This window comes from Cannabis sativa, chromosome 7 (assembly GCF_029168945.1).
Source record: "Cannabis sativa cultivar Pink pepper isolate KNU-18-1 chromosome 7, ASM2916894v1, whole genome shotgun sequence".
Taxonomy (NCBI): domain Eukaryota; kingdom Viridiplantae; phylum Streptophyta; class Magnoliopsida; order Rosales; family Cannabaceae; genus Cannabis; species Cannabis sativa.
This window is the reverse complement of record NC_083607.1, coordinates 5,707,444-5,720,686: the sequence shown is the minus strand read 5'-3', so window position 1 is coordinate 5,720,686 and position 13,243 is coordinate 5,707,444. Positions and strand designations below refer to the sequence as shown.

The following is a 13,243-nucleotide window of genomic DNA, read 5'->3' as shown; positions in this document are numbered from 1 at the left end:
AGTCTATCTCAAGAATTTCCTAAACAGATTTCATTTATTGATGAATTTGATCATGAGATAGTGCTGGATGTTAAATATGAGTGGATTCCTTTGGTTTGTTACAATTGCTCGGGCATAGGTCATGATACCCAATCGTGTAGGAAGAAAGAGAGTAAGGAGGAATCTGTGAAACATATATGGATTCCTAAAAAATCGAAAGAAATGATGCAAAACCAAGTGGATACAGAGGGATTTCAAAGGGTCACAAAGGGAAAGAAAGTATTAATGGAGAGAGTAGAAGTGGATACTGAGATTAATAATAGATTTGGGTCTTTGGAAGATGTAACAGGTGAGATGGTTGGTGAAGAGTGTAACATAGGAGGGGGGGGGGGGAGATCCCTCCACTTCTAATGGATAGACTCCTATGTTGGAACGTGAGGGGGATTAACAACCAACAAAAATACAATGAAATCAAGCAATTGATTTATTCAAAGAAAGTTAGGTTAGTTAGTCTCTTAGAAACTAAGGTACAAAATAAGAATATGGGGAAGTTGTATTGTAGTCTTTTTCAAGGGTGGTGTTTCACTAATAACAATCCATGGATGGATAAAGGGAGAATAATTGTAGCTTGGCATCCTTCTGTTTTTACGGTCAACATTAAATTCTGCTCTAGTCAAATGATCCACTGTTAGGTGCAATCACAGCAACAAGTTGGGAATTTTTTGGTTACCTTCCTATATGGTTTCAATGATGAGCATAAAAGGGAAGATTTATGGGGTGATTTGGAGAAGCTAGCTGCTGGTATTCAGGAGCCCTGGATTGTGCTAGGAGACTTTAATGAGATCTTGTTTGCTAATGAGAGAGTTGGTAGGAAAGCCCAGAGTAATCCTTCCACACGACTTCGAGATTGTATGGAGACATGTGATATGATGGACTTAAAATATTCTGGATCTTTTTTTACCTGGAATAATAAACAAAAGCCCGAAGATAGAGTTTTTTCGAAGATAGATAGAGCCATGATTAATTCGAAATGGAGTTGTGCTTTGCCTGATTCGGAAGCTGTGTTCCTTCCTGAATTATCGTTTGATCACAGCCCTATACTTGTGTCTATTTATCGAGAGTGGAACTCGGGGAAGAAGCCTTTTCGATATTACAAAATGTGGAAACTCGCCCCAGATTTTAATGCAAAAGTTAGTCAAAGTTGGCAAGGAGACATTACTGGTACAAGGATGTTCAAAATGGTATCTAAGCTCAAAAGGCTGAAACCGGTGCTCAAATTGATAAATCAAGAGGGTTTCTTTGATATTCAAAAAGCTGATATGATTGCAAGGAATGATCTAATAGCAGCCCAAGCTACAATGACCAAGAACCCACTTTATTTCAATTGATGGCAGCTGAGCAAGAAGCCAACAAAAGGTATAATGAAGTTCATAAAGCTTTTTCTATGTTCATGTCACAGAAAGCTAAGCTAAATTGGGCTTCCTATGGAGATGAGAACTCGGCTTTCTTCCATGCTTCTCTGAAATCAAGAAGAATTCAAAATAAGATCTTCTCGATTGAAGATGAGCATGGAACATGGTTTGATTCTCCGGATGATGTTCAAAATGCTTTTCTAAGCTATTATGAGAAGCTGTTGGGAACTAGTATGCATAATAGAAGGAAGGTTCTGAGATCTGTAGTCAATCTGGGCCCAAGATCACTGAGTTGCATAAAACTATTCTTCTGGCAGATTACACGAAACAAGAAGTAAAAGAGGCTTTGTTTTCAATTCCTGGTATCAAGGCTCCAGGTCCAGATGGGTATGGTAGTTCTTTTTATCAGGATAACTGGGACATTATGGGATCTGACTTCACAGAGGCTATTCTGTCCTTTCTCACTACTGGGAAAATTCTGAAAGAAATCAACCACACCACTATTACTCTCATTCCCAAAATAGCTTGTCCTAAAAATGTGGCGGATTTCAGACCAATCCCATGTTGTAATGTGCTTTATAAGACAGCTACCAAGGTTCTCTACAATAGACTGAGGAAGGTATTGCCAGATCTTATTGCTGAAAACCAAGGGGGATTTGTTCATGGACGATATATTGCTCATAATGTCCTTGTGTGTCAGGATATGGTGAGGTTGTATGGGAGGAACAATTGTAAACCAAGATGTATGATTAAAATAGATTTGAGGAAGGCCTATGACACCATTGAATGGAGCTTTCTAGAGGAAATGCTTGATGGCTTTGGGTTTCCGATTCGGTTCATTGACCTCATAATGAGCTGCATCAGGACCCCAAAATTCTCTCTCCTTTTTAATGGCTCTATGTGTGGATTTTTTAATGCAAAGAGAGGGTTACGACAAGGAGATCCTATGTCTCCCCTTCTCTTTGTATTAGGAATGGAATACCTATCACGAATCCTTCAAAAAATTGGTGATTTGCCTGGCTTTAAATATCATGAAAGATGCTCATCATTGAAACTGAACCACATGTGCTTTGCTGATGACTTGTTGGTGTTCAGTCATGGAGATTTTGTTTCGGTCATGTTGATGCTACGAGGGCTGAAACTTTTCTCCTCAACTTCGGGTCTAATGCCAAATGAGCAGAAGACGTCGATTTATTGTTCTGGCATGTCAGAGTCTGAAGTTGGAAGAATCCTTGAGGCCTCACAATTCAAAAGAAGTTCTCTGCCATTCAGGTATCTCGGAATCCCTATCACTTCAAAAAGAATTTCTCATGCTGAATGTCAGATTTTGTTAGAGAAGATGGTTAGTAAAATTAGAGGATGGAGCTCTCGGAATCTATCATATATGGGAAGAGTAACATTGATAAATGATGTACTCATAGCTATACACACTTATTGGGCTCAGATTATGATTTTACCTAAGAAATTGCTCAAAGATATTGAGGCCATTTGCAGATCATACTTATGGAAGGGCACTCAATCAATGATGGGGGCTGGTTTGGTGGCATGGGAGCATGTATGCACATCCAAAAGTGCTGGTGGACTTGGTCTTAGAGACATTCAGAAATGGAATACAGCAGCTATGGCAAGGTATGTATGGGATATAGCTAACAAGAAAGACTGTCTGTTTGTCAAATGGGTTCATACTGTATACTTGAAAGATAGGTGCTGGTGGGATTATGAAGCTCCCACCGATTGCAGCTAGTTTTGAAAAAAATTGATTCGAGTTAGAGATCAGGTGAAGGCTAAGATGGATCGAGCAACTTTCCTTATGCAGAAATTTAGCATTTCAAGCATCTATCATGTGTTGTTTAATAGGCCAGAGAAGAAGGAGTGGAGCAAACAAGTGTGGGATAGGCTTGTTATTCCCAAACACAAGTTTATCCTATGGTTAATTTTGTGGGACCGATTGAAAACAAAAGATAGGATAAGTAAATATGACACACATGTGGACTTAACTTGTTTATTATGTGGGAAGGATAATGAATCAATTCAACATCTTTTTTTCCAGTGTGAGTATAGTAATAAATGTCTTACAGAATGGAAGACACGGCTGCAATGGGGCACTAAAGCCACTGATTTGCAGCAGCTGCTGCATCTTATCAACAAAAAGAAGGGCGTGTCAGCCACCAAGAAGAGTATGCTCTTAACTATGTTGGCTGCCTTGGTTTATCATATCTGGGGTGCACGCAATGATGTGCTATGGAACCAAAAACAGTGGCAAATCACAGTAATAGTGAATCGGGTACATCAGGAAAGCAAGAGGAGGATTGTTGGGGTATGGCCAAGCAAAGCAAAGGATGAGGACAAGAATTGGGTGCTGAGTTTGTAACTTGAATTTGTAATTTGGTAGGCAGTTTAGAGTTATAGCAGATGGTAGCAGTGATAGCTGTGTTTGTACAAAACATGTGATGTAAATTGATTGTTTGAGCAATACAAGATTCCTTATTCATCAAAAAATAATATATAAATTATAAATAAAAAATTCTTATATGTTCAAAGTACTTTATATAATGGAATAATCTTCTAATCTTTCTTTAGTGAGAGAGGAAATGTGTATGGCATTATAATTAGAAAAATATATCATATTATGTTAATTTGCATAAATTAATAGACTGATCAAAAGCCAAACACAACACCAATATTATATTCCATTATTAACACATTTGGCACTACAAGATATCGAATAAAGAACATTTATTCTCCATACAGAATAATAATATGATATTAAATTATATATATAAAAACAAAACAAAAAAGTACTTCTGACACTACAAGAAGAAACCTAGCAAAAAAAAGAAACAACTTTAACTCATGGTATGAGTTATTATTATTAAACACTCAAACACAAATGATGAAAAAGATGATTATTATTCTTGTATACATATGAGATATATTGTGATATATATATATATATTTATATATATATATATAAGTAGCCACACCAGTCCCTCATCAAGCTTCACCCCTTGAAATGATTTTTCAGAACTTCAAGTGTTGCTCTCCGGCAAGTGATATATATATATCGATTGGAACCATACATATGCAGAGACGAATTAATCAAAATGAAAGAATATCAACACAATTTTCCAAATCCATATGTTTTCATCATCATTCCAAATTCCAATCATGAACCTTTGAGCTTTGATTTTTTTCCTCATCACTAGTCACCATTTTTTTTTCCTCCCAAAAGTTATTCCTACACAAAATCCAAATTACAATAGTTACATTTTATTAGTTATATATATATAATATATAGTTATATTATATATTAATATGATTTTTTGTTTTAATACATTAATAATATAGAGATAGTAGATAGACTCACTTTTTAAGCTGATCTGAAGAGTTCCAAGTTGATGTGATTAACTCCATTGTCTATACATCCCAAAAAAAAAATATAAATTTTTTTTATTTATATATACACATTTTTAATTTGAATAAAGTTTCTTTTTTTTTTTGAAAGGAGTACTTACTGCTTGCTGGGGTTTCGGATACAAAAAAGCAGGCTCCAATGACAACATAGCATAGCAAAAGAACAAGGCCCTTCAAGTAGTGAGAAGTTCCATCCTATAATATAAAAAGTAATATTAATATATAACACTAATATTATATATACATGACTGAGAAAAAATAAAAATATAATTAATTAATTAATTACTTGTAGAGTAAAAGCTGTGACAATTATAGCTATGGCAAGAGAACTGGTTTCAAGGAGATTAAAGTTGAGATCCATCTTAATTCCCATAATCCAAGAAACAACAACACACAATGGGACCTGAAAGAGAGTAATTCATACATATATATATATATTTATATTTAAAATGAAAATAATTTATTTAATTAATAAACTACAAATAGTACTATAATAATTATGAGATATATATGTTCATACCACAAATAGGGCAATTTGAGTAGCTGATCCTAATGCAACACCCAATGTAATATCCTGCATTTTTTTTATGTGATAATAATAATAATAATTAGTATATTAATATAGATAAACATTGATATTATAATAATTAAGTAAAGTATATATATACTGACCAACTTGTTTTTGAAAGCAAAGATAACAGCACCAGCATGTTCAGCTGCGTTTCCAACAATTGGTAGCAAAATTATGCTTAGAAAGCTTACTGACAAACCCCAAGTGTCCGATGCATCCTAAAATAATTAATATTAATTAATAATTAATAATTGTGATGTCATAAATAGAATAAGAGTAGTAGTGATGAAAACGACGTAGTTTTATTATTAATTAATTAATTAATTACCTCAATTGTTTGTACTACATACTCGGACAACAAAGCAATGACTAGAGTCATTCCAGCTAACCAAACAAATCCACTTGCAAATCCAATCACAGCCTCTTCTTCCGATGAATTCTCACCCTCCCTTTCATCCTGATCATCATCATCATAAGTACTTTCATTATTATTAATTAATAATTAATAATTAATTATATACCCTCACCATGTACTTGTCACATCAAATAATTATTTGACATTATCATCATCACAAAAATGAGATGTACAGAAAATTAAGTCCTAATAATTTTCTTGATCATTTTTTACTGTTGTGGACCACAAAATGTACTAGCTAGCTAGCTAGCTAGCAGTTAAGCTATAAATTGACTATATATATATACATTTTGTTAAAAATTCATAGTCATAAAAAATAGCAGTACTACAAAGTTGAAAAATAAGAGCATTTAATTTATTTTGGCTGTGATGAAAGAGAAATTTTTAGTTTTATTATGTAAATACATATAGATATATATTATTATATACTAGGTGATTGTTACGTGCCAAGCCACGTAGTGTTAGTTTTATTTAATATTTTAATTTTTTATTTTAATTAATAATTAAAATAGTATAATTATTTGAACGATTTGTTTTATAAAAATAAAATATGTGTCAGTATATTTAATAAGTAAAACATAGTTGTGTTATAATAATGTATGTTATTAATAGTAAAATGTACATTAATCTTCTAATTGAAAAAAGTTCTATTATCTCATTTCATATCTAATAATAGCTACACAACTATATATTTATAGACTTTCACATTCTTTGCAAATTACTAATAAGCACCAATAATATTTTCATATTCTAATATTTTTCAACCTTCTCCTCTTGGTGGTAAAATTAAAAATAAAACTAAAAATAAACACAAACATATAAGGTAAATACTAATTACAGCCCATTTCATCTTTTTTTTATTATTATTTTTTTAAGCCCAAGCCCAAAAATCTCTAAGCCAACACAATCAATCTTCTTTTATATTATCTTTTCTAGATATTTTATGTATATTTTTCTTTTTTAAAAAATAAATAAAAAAATTATTAATATTCTCCCAAGATAGGTTTGTTAGAGAGATATGTGGCTAAGATGATTTTTTCAATTTAAAAAGAAATTATTAATATTTAAAAGATTGTTTATTTAAAAGATTGTTTAATTTTTTGGGTTTAATTATTGGGTTTATTTTTTAACGGGAGATCAAACCTAATCGTTAAATTTAACAGAATATTCTTTTATTTTTAAGTATATTCTGTTAAACCAAGAATGTTAAACCAAGAAATGTCGTTAGATAGGCACTTTTAATATATAAAGATATATACCTCTTCAGCTTCGAACAACTGGCGATGAGTCCAGAGCTGAAAGACAAGGTAAGCCACATAAGCCATGAGCATGACAATGCTGCTGGCTCGCGAAAGCTGCAGCGTCGACTCAAGTGTGACTGCAGCCGATGAAGCCGAGGCGTAGCTGAACAACATCGGCAGCAACTGGCACAACAGCGCCAACAGGAGTAGTACCGAGTTCACATCCGCCTGTCTCTGTTATACAATAAAATTTCAACATTTTTAGTGAAAAGGGTTTCACTTAAAAATCAATTGGTGATGATTGGAGTAGTCCATGTTCTTATATATGACTCAATACTCTATTATTTATTCCATGTGGTACAAAGTCTAGACCAATACTTTTTTAAAATGATGAAATATAGATAATAGAGAGAAATGGGTATTTAGGGTTATTACTTACTCTGTCATATTTTTGTTGAGTACCAAGGTTGGCAATTCCACCACATAAAAGAGAGGTACCAAGAACAAGGAGTAGGTTTGAGAGTATGGAGCCTAAGAGAGAGTATTTGACCACCTCAATTTTGCCTTGGGCTAATGCAAATATTGCTATTATCATCTCAGTTGCATTGCCACATGTTGCATTTAGAAGCCCTCCCACTGCAAAATTATTACATTCACAATTATAATTATTAATATATTCAATAAAACAGTAGCACATATATACCTTATTGATTCAAACAAAACCATCAATGTACGTGTTTTTGTCTTAAAATTATTAATTAATTATGGTCCCCCATGGCCAAGGATATATATACATATATAGATATAAGAGATTTGTTTTGTTTTGTTTTGTTTATTAAAAACAAAGAAAATAATAATGAATATTAATATGGTCAAAATTGTTATGTCAGTGTTTATAACCACATAGGTAAATATTTTATATTTTTTCATTTTTCCATTTTTAACATCATTGTTGTACTTAATTAATTCAAGAAATTATTGCTTTTCCAACCTAGCTAGCTAAGCACATATATATACGTTACTGATGAAAAAACGTCTTAATAATTACATGAAACTCTTAAGAATACACTTGACATGTGGTTGTGGGTCTTAGTATAATTATTTCGGTTTTACAATTTGAAATAGAATAAAATTTAATCCCAAATTGTGAGCCATGTGTTCTTTAATTTGTGTAATTACTTAATATTTCCATATATAATTTACACATATACATAAATATGAATTTTTTTTTGAATTCAAAATTGCTGATTTAGAGGAAATAAATAATATGAGCCTCTCATTAACTGATGTAGTGTGTATCAATATATATATATAATAACACAAAAATCATTACTCTTAAATTACAATCTTGATAAGAGAATTACAAAGTAGAATATATTTTTTGTTTTGAAATCAAGTAGTTTGAACATTAATTCCACCTGATATATATAATATTTATTGTATCATAATTATATTTTTTAGTATGGAATTAAGTCGATCAATATTATGTTTATTAGTTATTGTAGAGACTGAATAATATCTCCTCGGATCCTATTTGTTCGAATCAAAAACAAAAACAAAATCATGAGCTTAAATCATACCTGTTGGACCAGTGTAATAAGCTATTTGTCTGAAAAAAAAAAGAAAAAAACAATAGATGAGTTTTTCATTTATTATTATTTCAGATCATATAATAATTTAAGCAAAATTAAAAAAAATATCAATACAAAAAATTCATGAATATATATTTATATATATATATATAGCTTACTCTGTGAGGAAGCTGACACGTTCAGCCAATGGAGTTAGTCCAAGCAAGCTCAAAGCAAAGACCCATGGCTGTAATTTCAATTCAAACAAACCCCAAAAACCGTTACAATTTATTTATTTATGAGCTTATAAGAAAAAGTAACGTATTTATATTTATATTTATATTTATATTTATATTATATACGTACTCTTCCAAATCCAAAAGAGTGAGCAGCAATGGCTAAAGGAATGGCAGGAAAGAGAATAGAAAGCTTTGTTCCCAAAATGACCTCTTGAAGATTAGCCAAGAAGGTTCTAAGAAGGGCACAAGGGACTTTAGACACAAGTTTAATGTCAGATTTCTTTCTAAGAGAAGAAGATGACATGTTGTGTGCTGTTCTCCCATGTCTTCCTTCTCTGCTTAGTCCCTTTGGTTGACCATTTTCCATTTGCCATGGCTCTTGTTGGTTAATTGATGAAGCCATTAGTATTATTATTATTAATTAAATCAAAATTAATAATAATAATGATGATGATAATATAATTGAGAGTAGTAGTAGTGTCTATGTGTGTGTGTGAGAAGTTAGAGAGAGTGAATACACTGTTATATAGATGCAAAGTGAGTGATCTTCCACGAAGTTTCTCTATTTATTTTAATTATAATATATTGAAAAAAAAGAGATATATATAACCGTTGTTTGTAAACTTAAAAGGGAGAAAATAATTAAGAGAGATAATAAGGTAAAAAAAAATAACATGATAAGTTTGGTAAGTTATTAACTTATTATTTTTATTAATGGTTTGGATAGTAACGTATACCAGGTAGTGTATCATATTAGTGATTAGGGATATATAGCAGTGAAAATGTTGTTGGAATTCACTAATTAATAGCGGTTTGTTATGACTTTGTAGAAGTGTTTGAACAATTTAACATGCCCTTTAGTATTAATCATTGAGTAATATATGAATAGAGATTTTATTTAGTATACAGTTGTATTGTATTGTGTTAGATTGTATTGTTTTGTGTTGTCTAAAATTAAACTATCTTTACCATAAAGCCGACCCCACCCTGCCACGACCCTACACCCTGGACACTGACTTTAGACTCGAAACCCTGAGCCCCAGCCTTGGACCTCAACCTCAGTTTGAAACCCGGATCTGGACCCCAGACACTGATCTTGGACCCTTTACCCCGGCGTCGGACGCAGATTCCAATCCCAGACGCGGACCCTAATCTCGTCTCGGACCCAATTCGGACCTTAACCTCAACCTTGGACTTGGATATATATCAGAACTGGAACTCGATTCGTACCCGTACCTAGACCCAAACCTAGACTGGGCATCGACCCCCACTCCGACACGACTCCCTACCTCGAACCATTTCTAAATAGGGAAACTACCATGTATATTGCATTTTTGATTTTTTTTTTTTTCATTTTTACGTTTATTTAGATTTTTGTTCATTTTTATAAAAGTTGTTATTTTAAGGTTATGCTGATTCTATTTTAAGGTCATGCTGTTTCTATTCTATAAAAGTTATTTTTATTTTAAGTGTATGCTTATTAAATTTCGAGGTTATGTTGTTTCCGTTTTTATAAATAAATAAAAAATCAATTATAAAAATATAAATGAAAAAACTACTTATAAATATTATAATACAAGCTAATGCGAAACTATATTTTATGTATTAAATAATATGATTCGTATTGTATTAAAATTTATAATTATAATAATTAATACAACACAAAATTCTATTTAAGTGTAATATTCTTCTTATTTAATAAAATACAATTCCTTATATTGTCGAACAGTTTGGGAGTATATTATTTAATACGTTATTAACTTAAGGTGTCAAGGTGTCAAATGAGATGATATTTATTAAATTAGTATGTTGTTTATTAAATTAAAATATGTTAGATTCAATCAAAAACTAAATTATATTAATAAAAATATAATATATATACTTTGTACACATTACAAGAAATGTCACTTTTACTAGCACAGTTCGCTACTATGGTGGTAAAAGTTACTTCTACCACCGCATTTCGCAAACTGCGCTGGCAAAAAGGTCAAAGTTTTACCAGTGCATATTTACAGTGGCTAAAATCTAACTTTTACCAACGCATTTACGCTTGGAAAAGTATTTTTTGCCAGCGCTTTTTATTTTGTACTGGTAAAAGTTCTAATACCAACGTTGATTTGCCAATCTCTTTTGCCAATACATCACAAGTAAATTCTATTTACCAGCGCAATACCAAACTTTTGCAATACAAAAATGTGCTGGCAAAAGTAACATTTCTTACAGTGACATTGTTATTAGAGCACTACTATGCTTTTTTCTTTTATAATATATAAGTAAAATTTGATATATTGCTCAAACTAACCTTATAAACTAAACACTATTGTCAATCAAAGTAACCTGCAAAGAACTAAACACTCCACAAATTACACTAAAAAGAGGCTTCGAAACCATATTACATCATTTTGACTAGCTCCTTCTTCTACACTAGTATACCAAATCATATTATTATAAAGCCTCATAACAAATTTTATTTACAATATACCTACTCTCTAATTTACTTGGTCCCAATATGCCAGGTTTCTCACTCTCGAAATATAGTATATGATTGCTGATAGGATTGTTAGGCACACACCACGCCTAAACGTAAGTAAATGACTTTCTTTATCCAATTCAGAAACCATCCAATAGAGATATGAATACACAACATAGCCTTTGTAAATCTTTAGTTTGATAGGTCTAGTAGATCTTCTTAAGATTTCAGCAATATACTCTTGGGGAGCAGCAGTTAACTGGTTCAGCATGTTGTTCAACGGTTGCAGGAAACTCTTGAACTTCTTGATCTACTAGATTATCATTACCAACTTGTGGATTCAATGACTGGTAATGGTTGTTCAACATCCGTTTGAAATACAGGGGTATTAACCATTATCAATCTTGCTCTTAAAGTGGAAGGTTCAGAAGGTTCTTTCTCGGGACCTAAGTCCTTTGATTGACCACTCCCACTGATCAAGGTATTTTTAAGAAATTTTGCATTCCTTGATTCCACAATTCTTGTGCTATGAGATGGACAATAGAACTTATAACCTTTAGAATTTTCAGCGTACCCTATAAAGAATTTTCTATGTGGATTATATATTCTGACTTCAGATGGACATCCCCAAATGCGTACATGTTTTAAACTTGGTTTTCAACTTTTTCATAATTCAAAAAGGAGTTTTTGAGACTGTCTTTATTGGAACTCAATTTAATATGTACACAGATGTCTTTAAAGCTTCAGTCCACAAGAATTTAGGAAGATTAAAGTACTGTTAAGCATACTCTGCACCATGTCCATTAAAGTTTGGTTTCTCCTTTCTGCAACACCATTTTGTTCAGGTGTATCGGGCAAGGTGTAATGGGCAACAATCTCATTTTCTTCAAGAAACTTTGCAATTGGACCATGTGCTCGTCCATTTTCTGTGTATCTACCATAATACTTACCTCCTCTATCTGAGCTCACTATATCTTAATATCCTTGTTGCATTGTTTCTCTACTTCAACTTTAAATATCTTAAAGACATCTAATGCTTCACTTTTATTATGAAGTAAGTAGATATACATGTAGCGTGAGTAATCATCTATGAATGAGATGGAGTATTTCTAACCATGTGAGTCCATATCTGGACTACATATATCAGTATATATGATTTCTAATATTTCAGAACTCCTATGGACACCAGTTTTGACAGACTTGGAGGTTTGCTTTCCCTTAATGCAATCCACACAAGTATCAAAGTCAGTAAAATCTAAGGTATTGAGTACCCCATCTTTTACCAACCTTTTAATTTTATCAATGGAGACATGTCCCAATCTCCAGTGCCATAATGTACAGGAATCCTCTTTCATAACATATCTTTTAGTGCCAGTGTGAGTAAGCATAACATTATTAGCGGTATTATTTTGTAAATTAATGCAGGTCAGACCATTAGACAAAATAGCATTTCCAATACATTCAGATTTACTATATAAATTAAAATATTTGTCTGAAAATATAAAGAAAAAACTAAAGGGTATAAGTCTTGAAACTGAAATCAAGTTTTTAGAAAAACTTGGTTCATAGACAGTATTTTCTAACTTTAAAATGAAACCACTACTTAAAACTAAATTACATGTTCCAATAGCTTCCACTTGTGAGCCCACCTTGTTTCCAAATAAGATGCTTTGCTCACTTACCATTAGCTTCCTATTAGGTTTTGAATATCCTACAAGGAATTTGTTATGTAAATTGTTGAACCAGAATCAATCCATGTTAAGATTAACATTAGCCATATTAGATTCATAACATACTAAGAAAATTGGATTACCTCTTTCGTCCATCCATTTCTTGAACTGGATGCACTCTTTTTTCGCATGTCTCTTTTGTTTACAAAAGAAACATTTGATGGAATCTTTCTTCATGACAGCCTTGGGAGCCATGGGCTT

At 32.1% G+C, this 13,243-nt stretch overlaps 1 protein-coding gene across 1 annotated transcript; it reads right to left on the bottom strand.

Annotated features, from left to right (window-relative positions):
* Positions 1-4,052: 4,052 nt before the first annotated feature.
* LOC115697885 (vacuolar cation/proton exchanger 3) lies at positions 4,053-9,376 on the bottom strand. The gene is made up of 12 exons (XM_030625055.2): positions 8,970-9,376; positions 8,783-8,850; positions 8,613-8,641; positions 7,472-7,668; positions 7,051-7,266; positions 5,705-5,833; positions 5,478-5,594; positions 5,326-5,379; positions 5,092-5,208; positions 4,907-5,000; positions 4,759-4,808; positions 4,053-4,629 (listed from the first exon to the last, which is right to left on the bottom strand). Exons 1-11 carry the CDS (start codon positions 9,243-9,245, stop codon positions 4,762-4,764), a joined length of 1,344 nt encoding a protein of 447 aa, XP_030480915.1. The 5' UTR covers positions 9,246-9,376; the 3' UTR covers positions 4,053-4,629; positions 4,759-4,761.
* Positions 9,377-13,243: the final 3,867 nt, after the last annotated feature.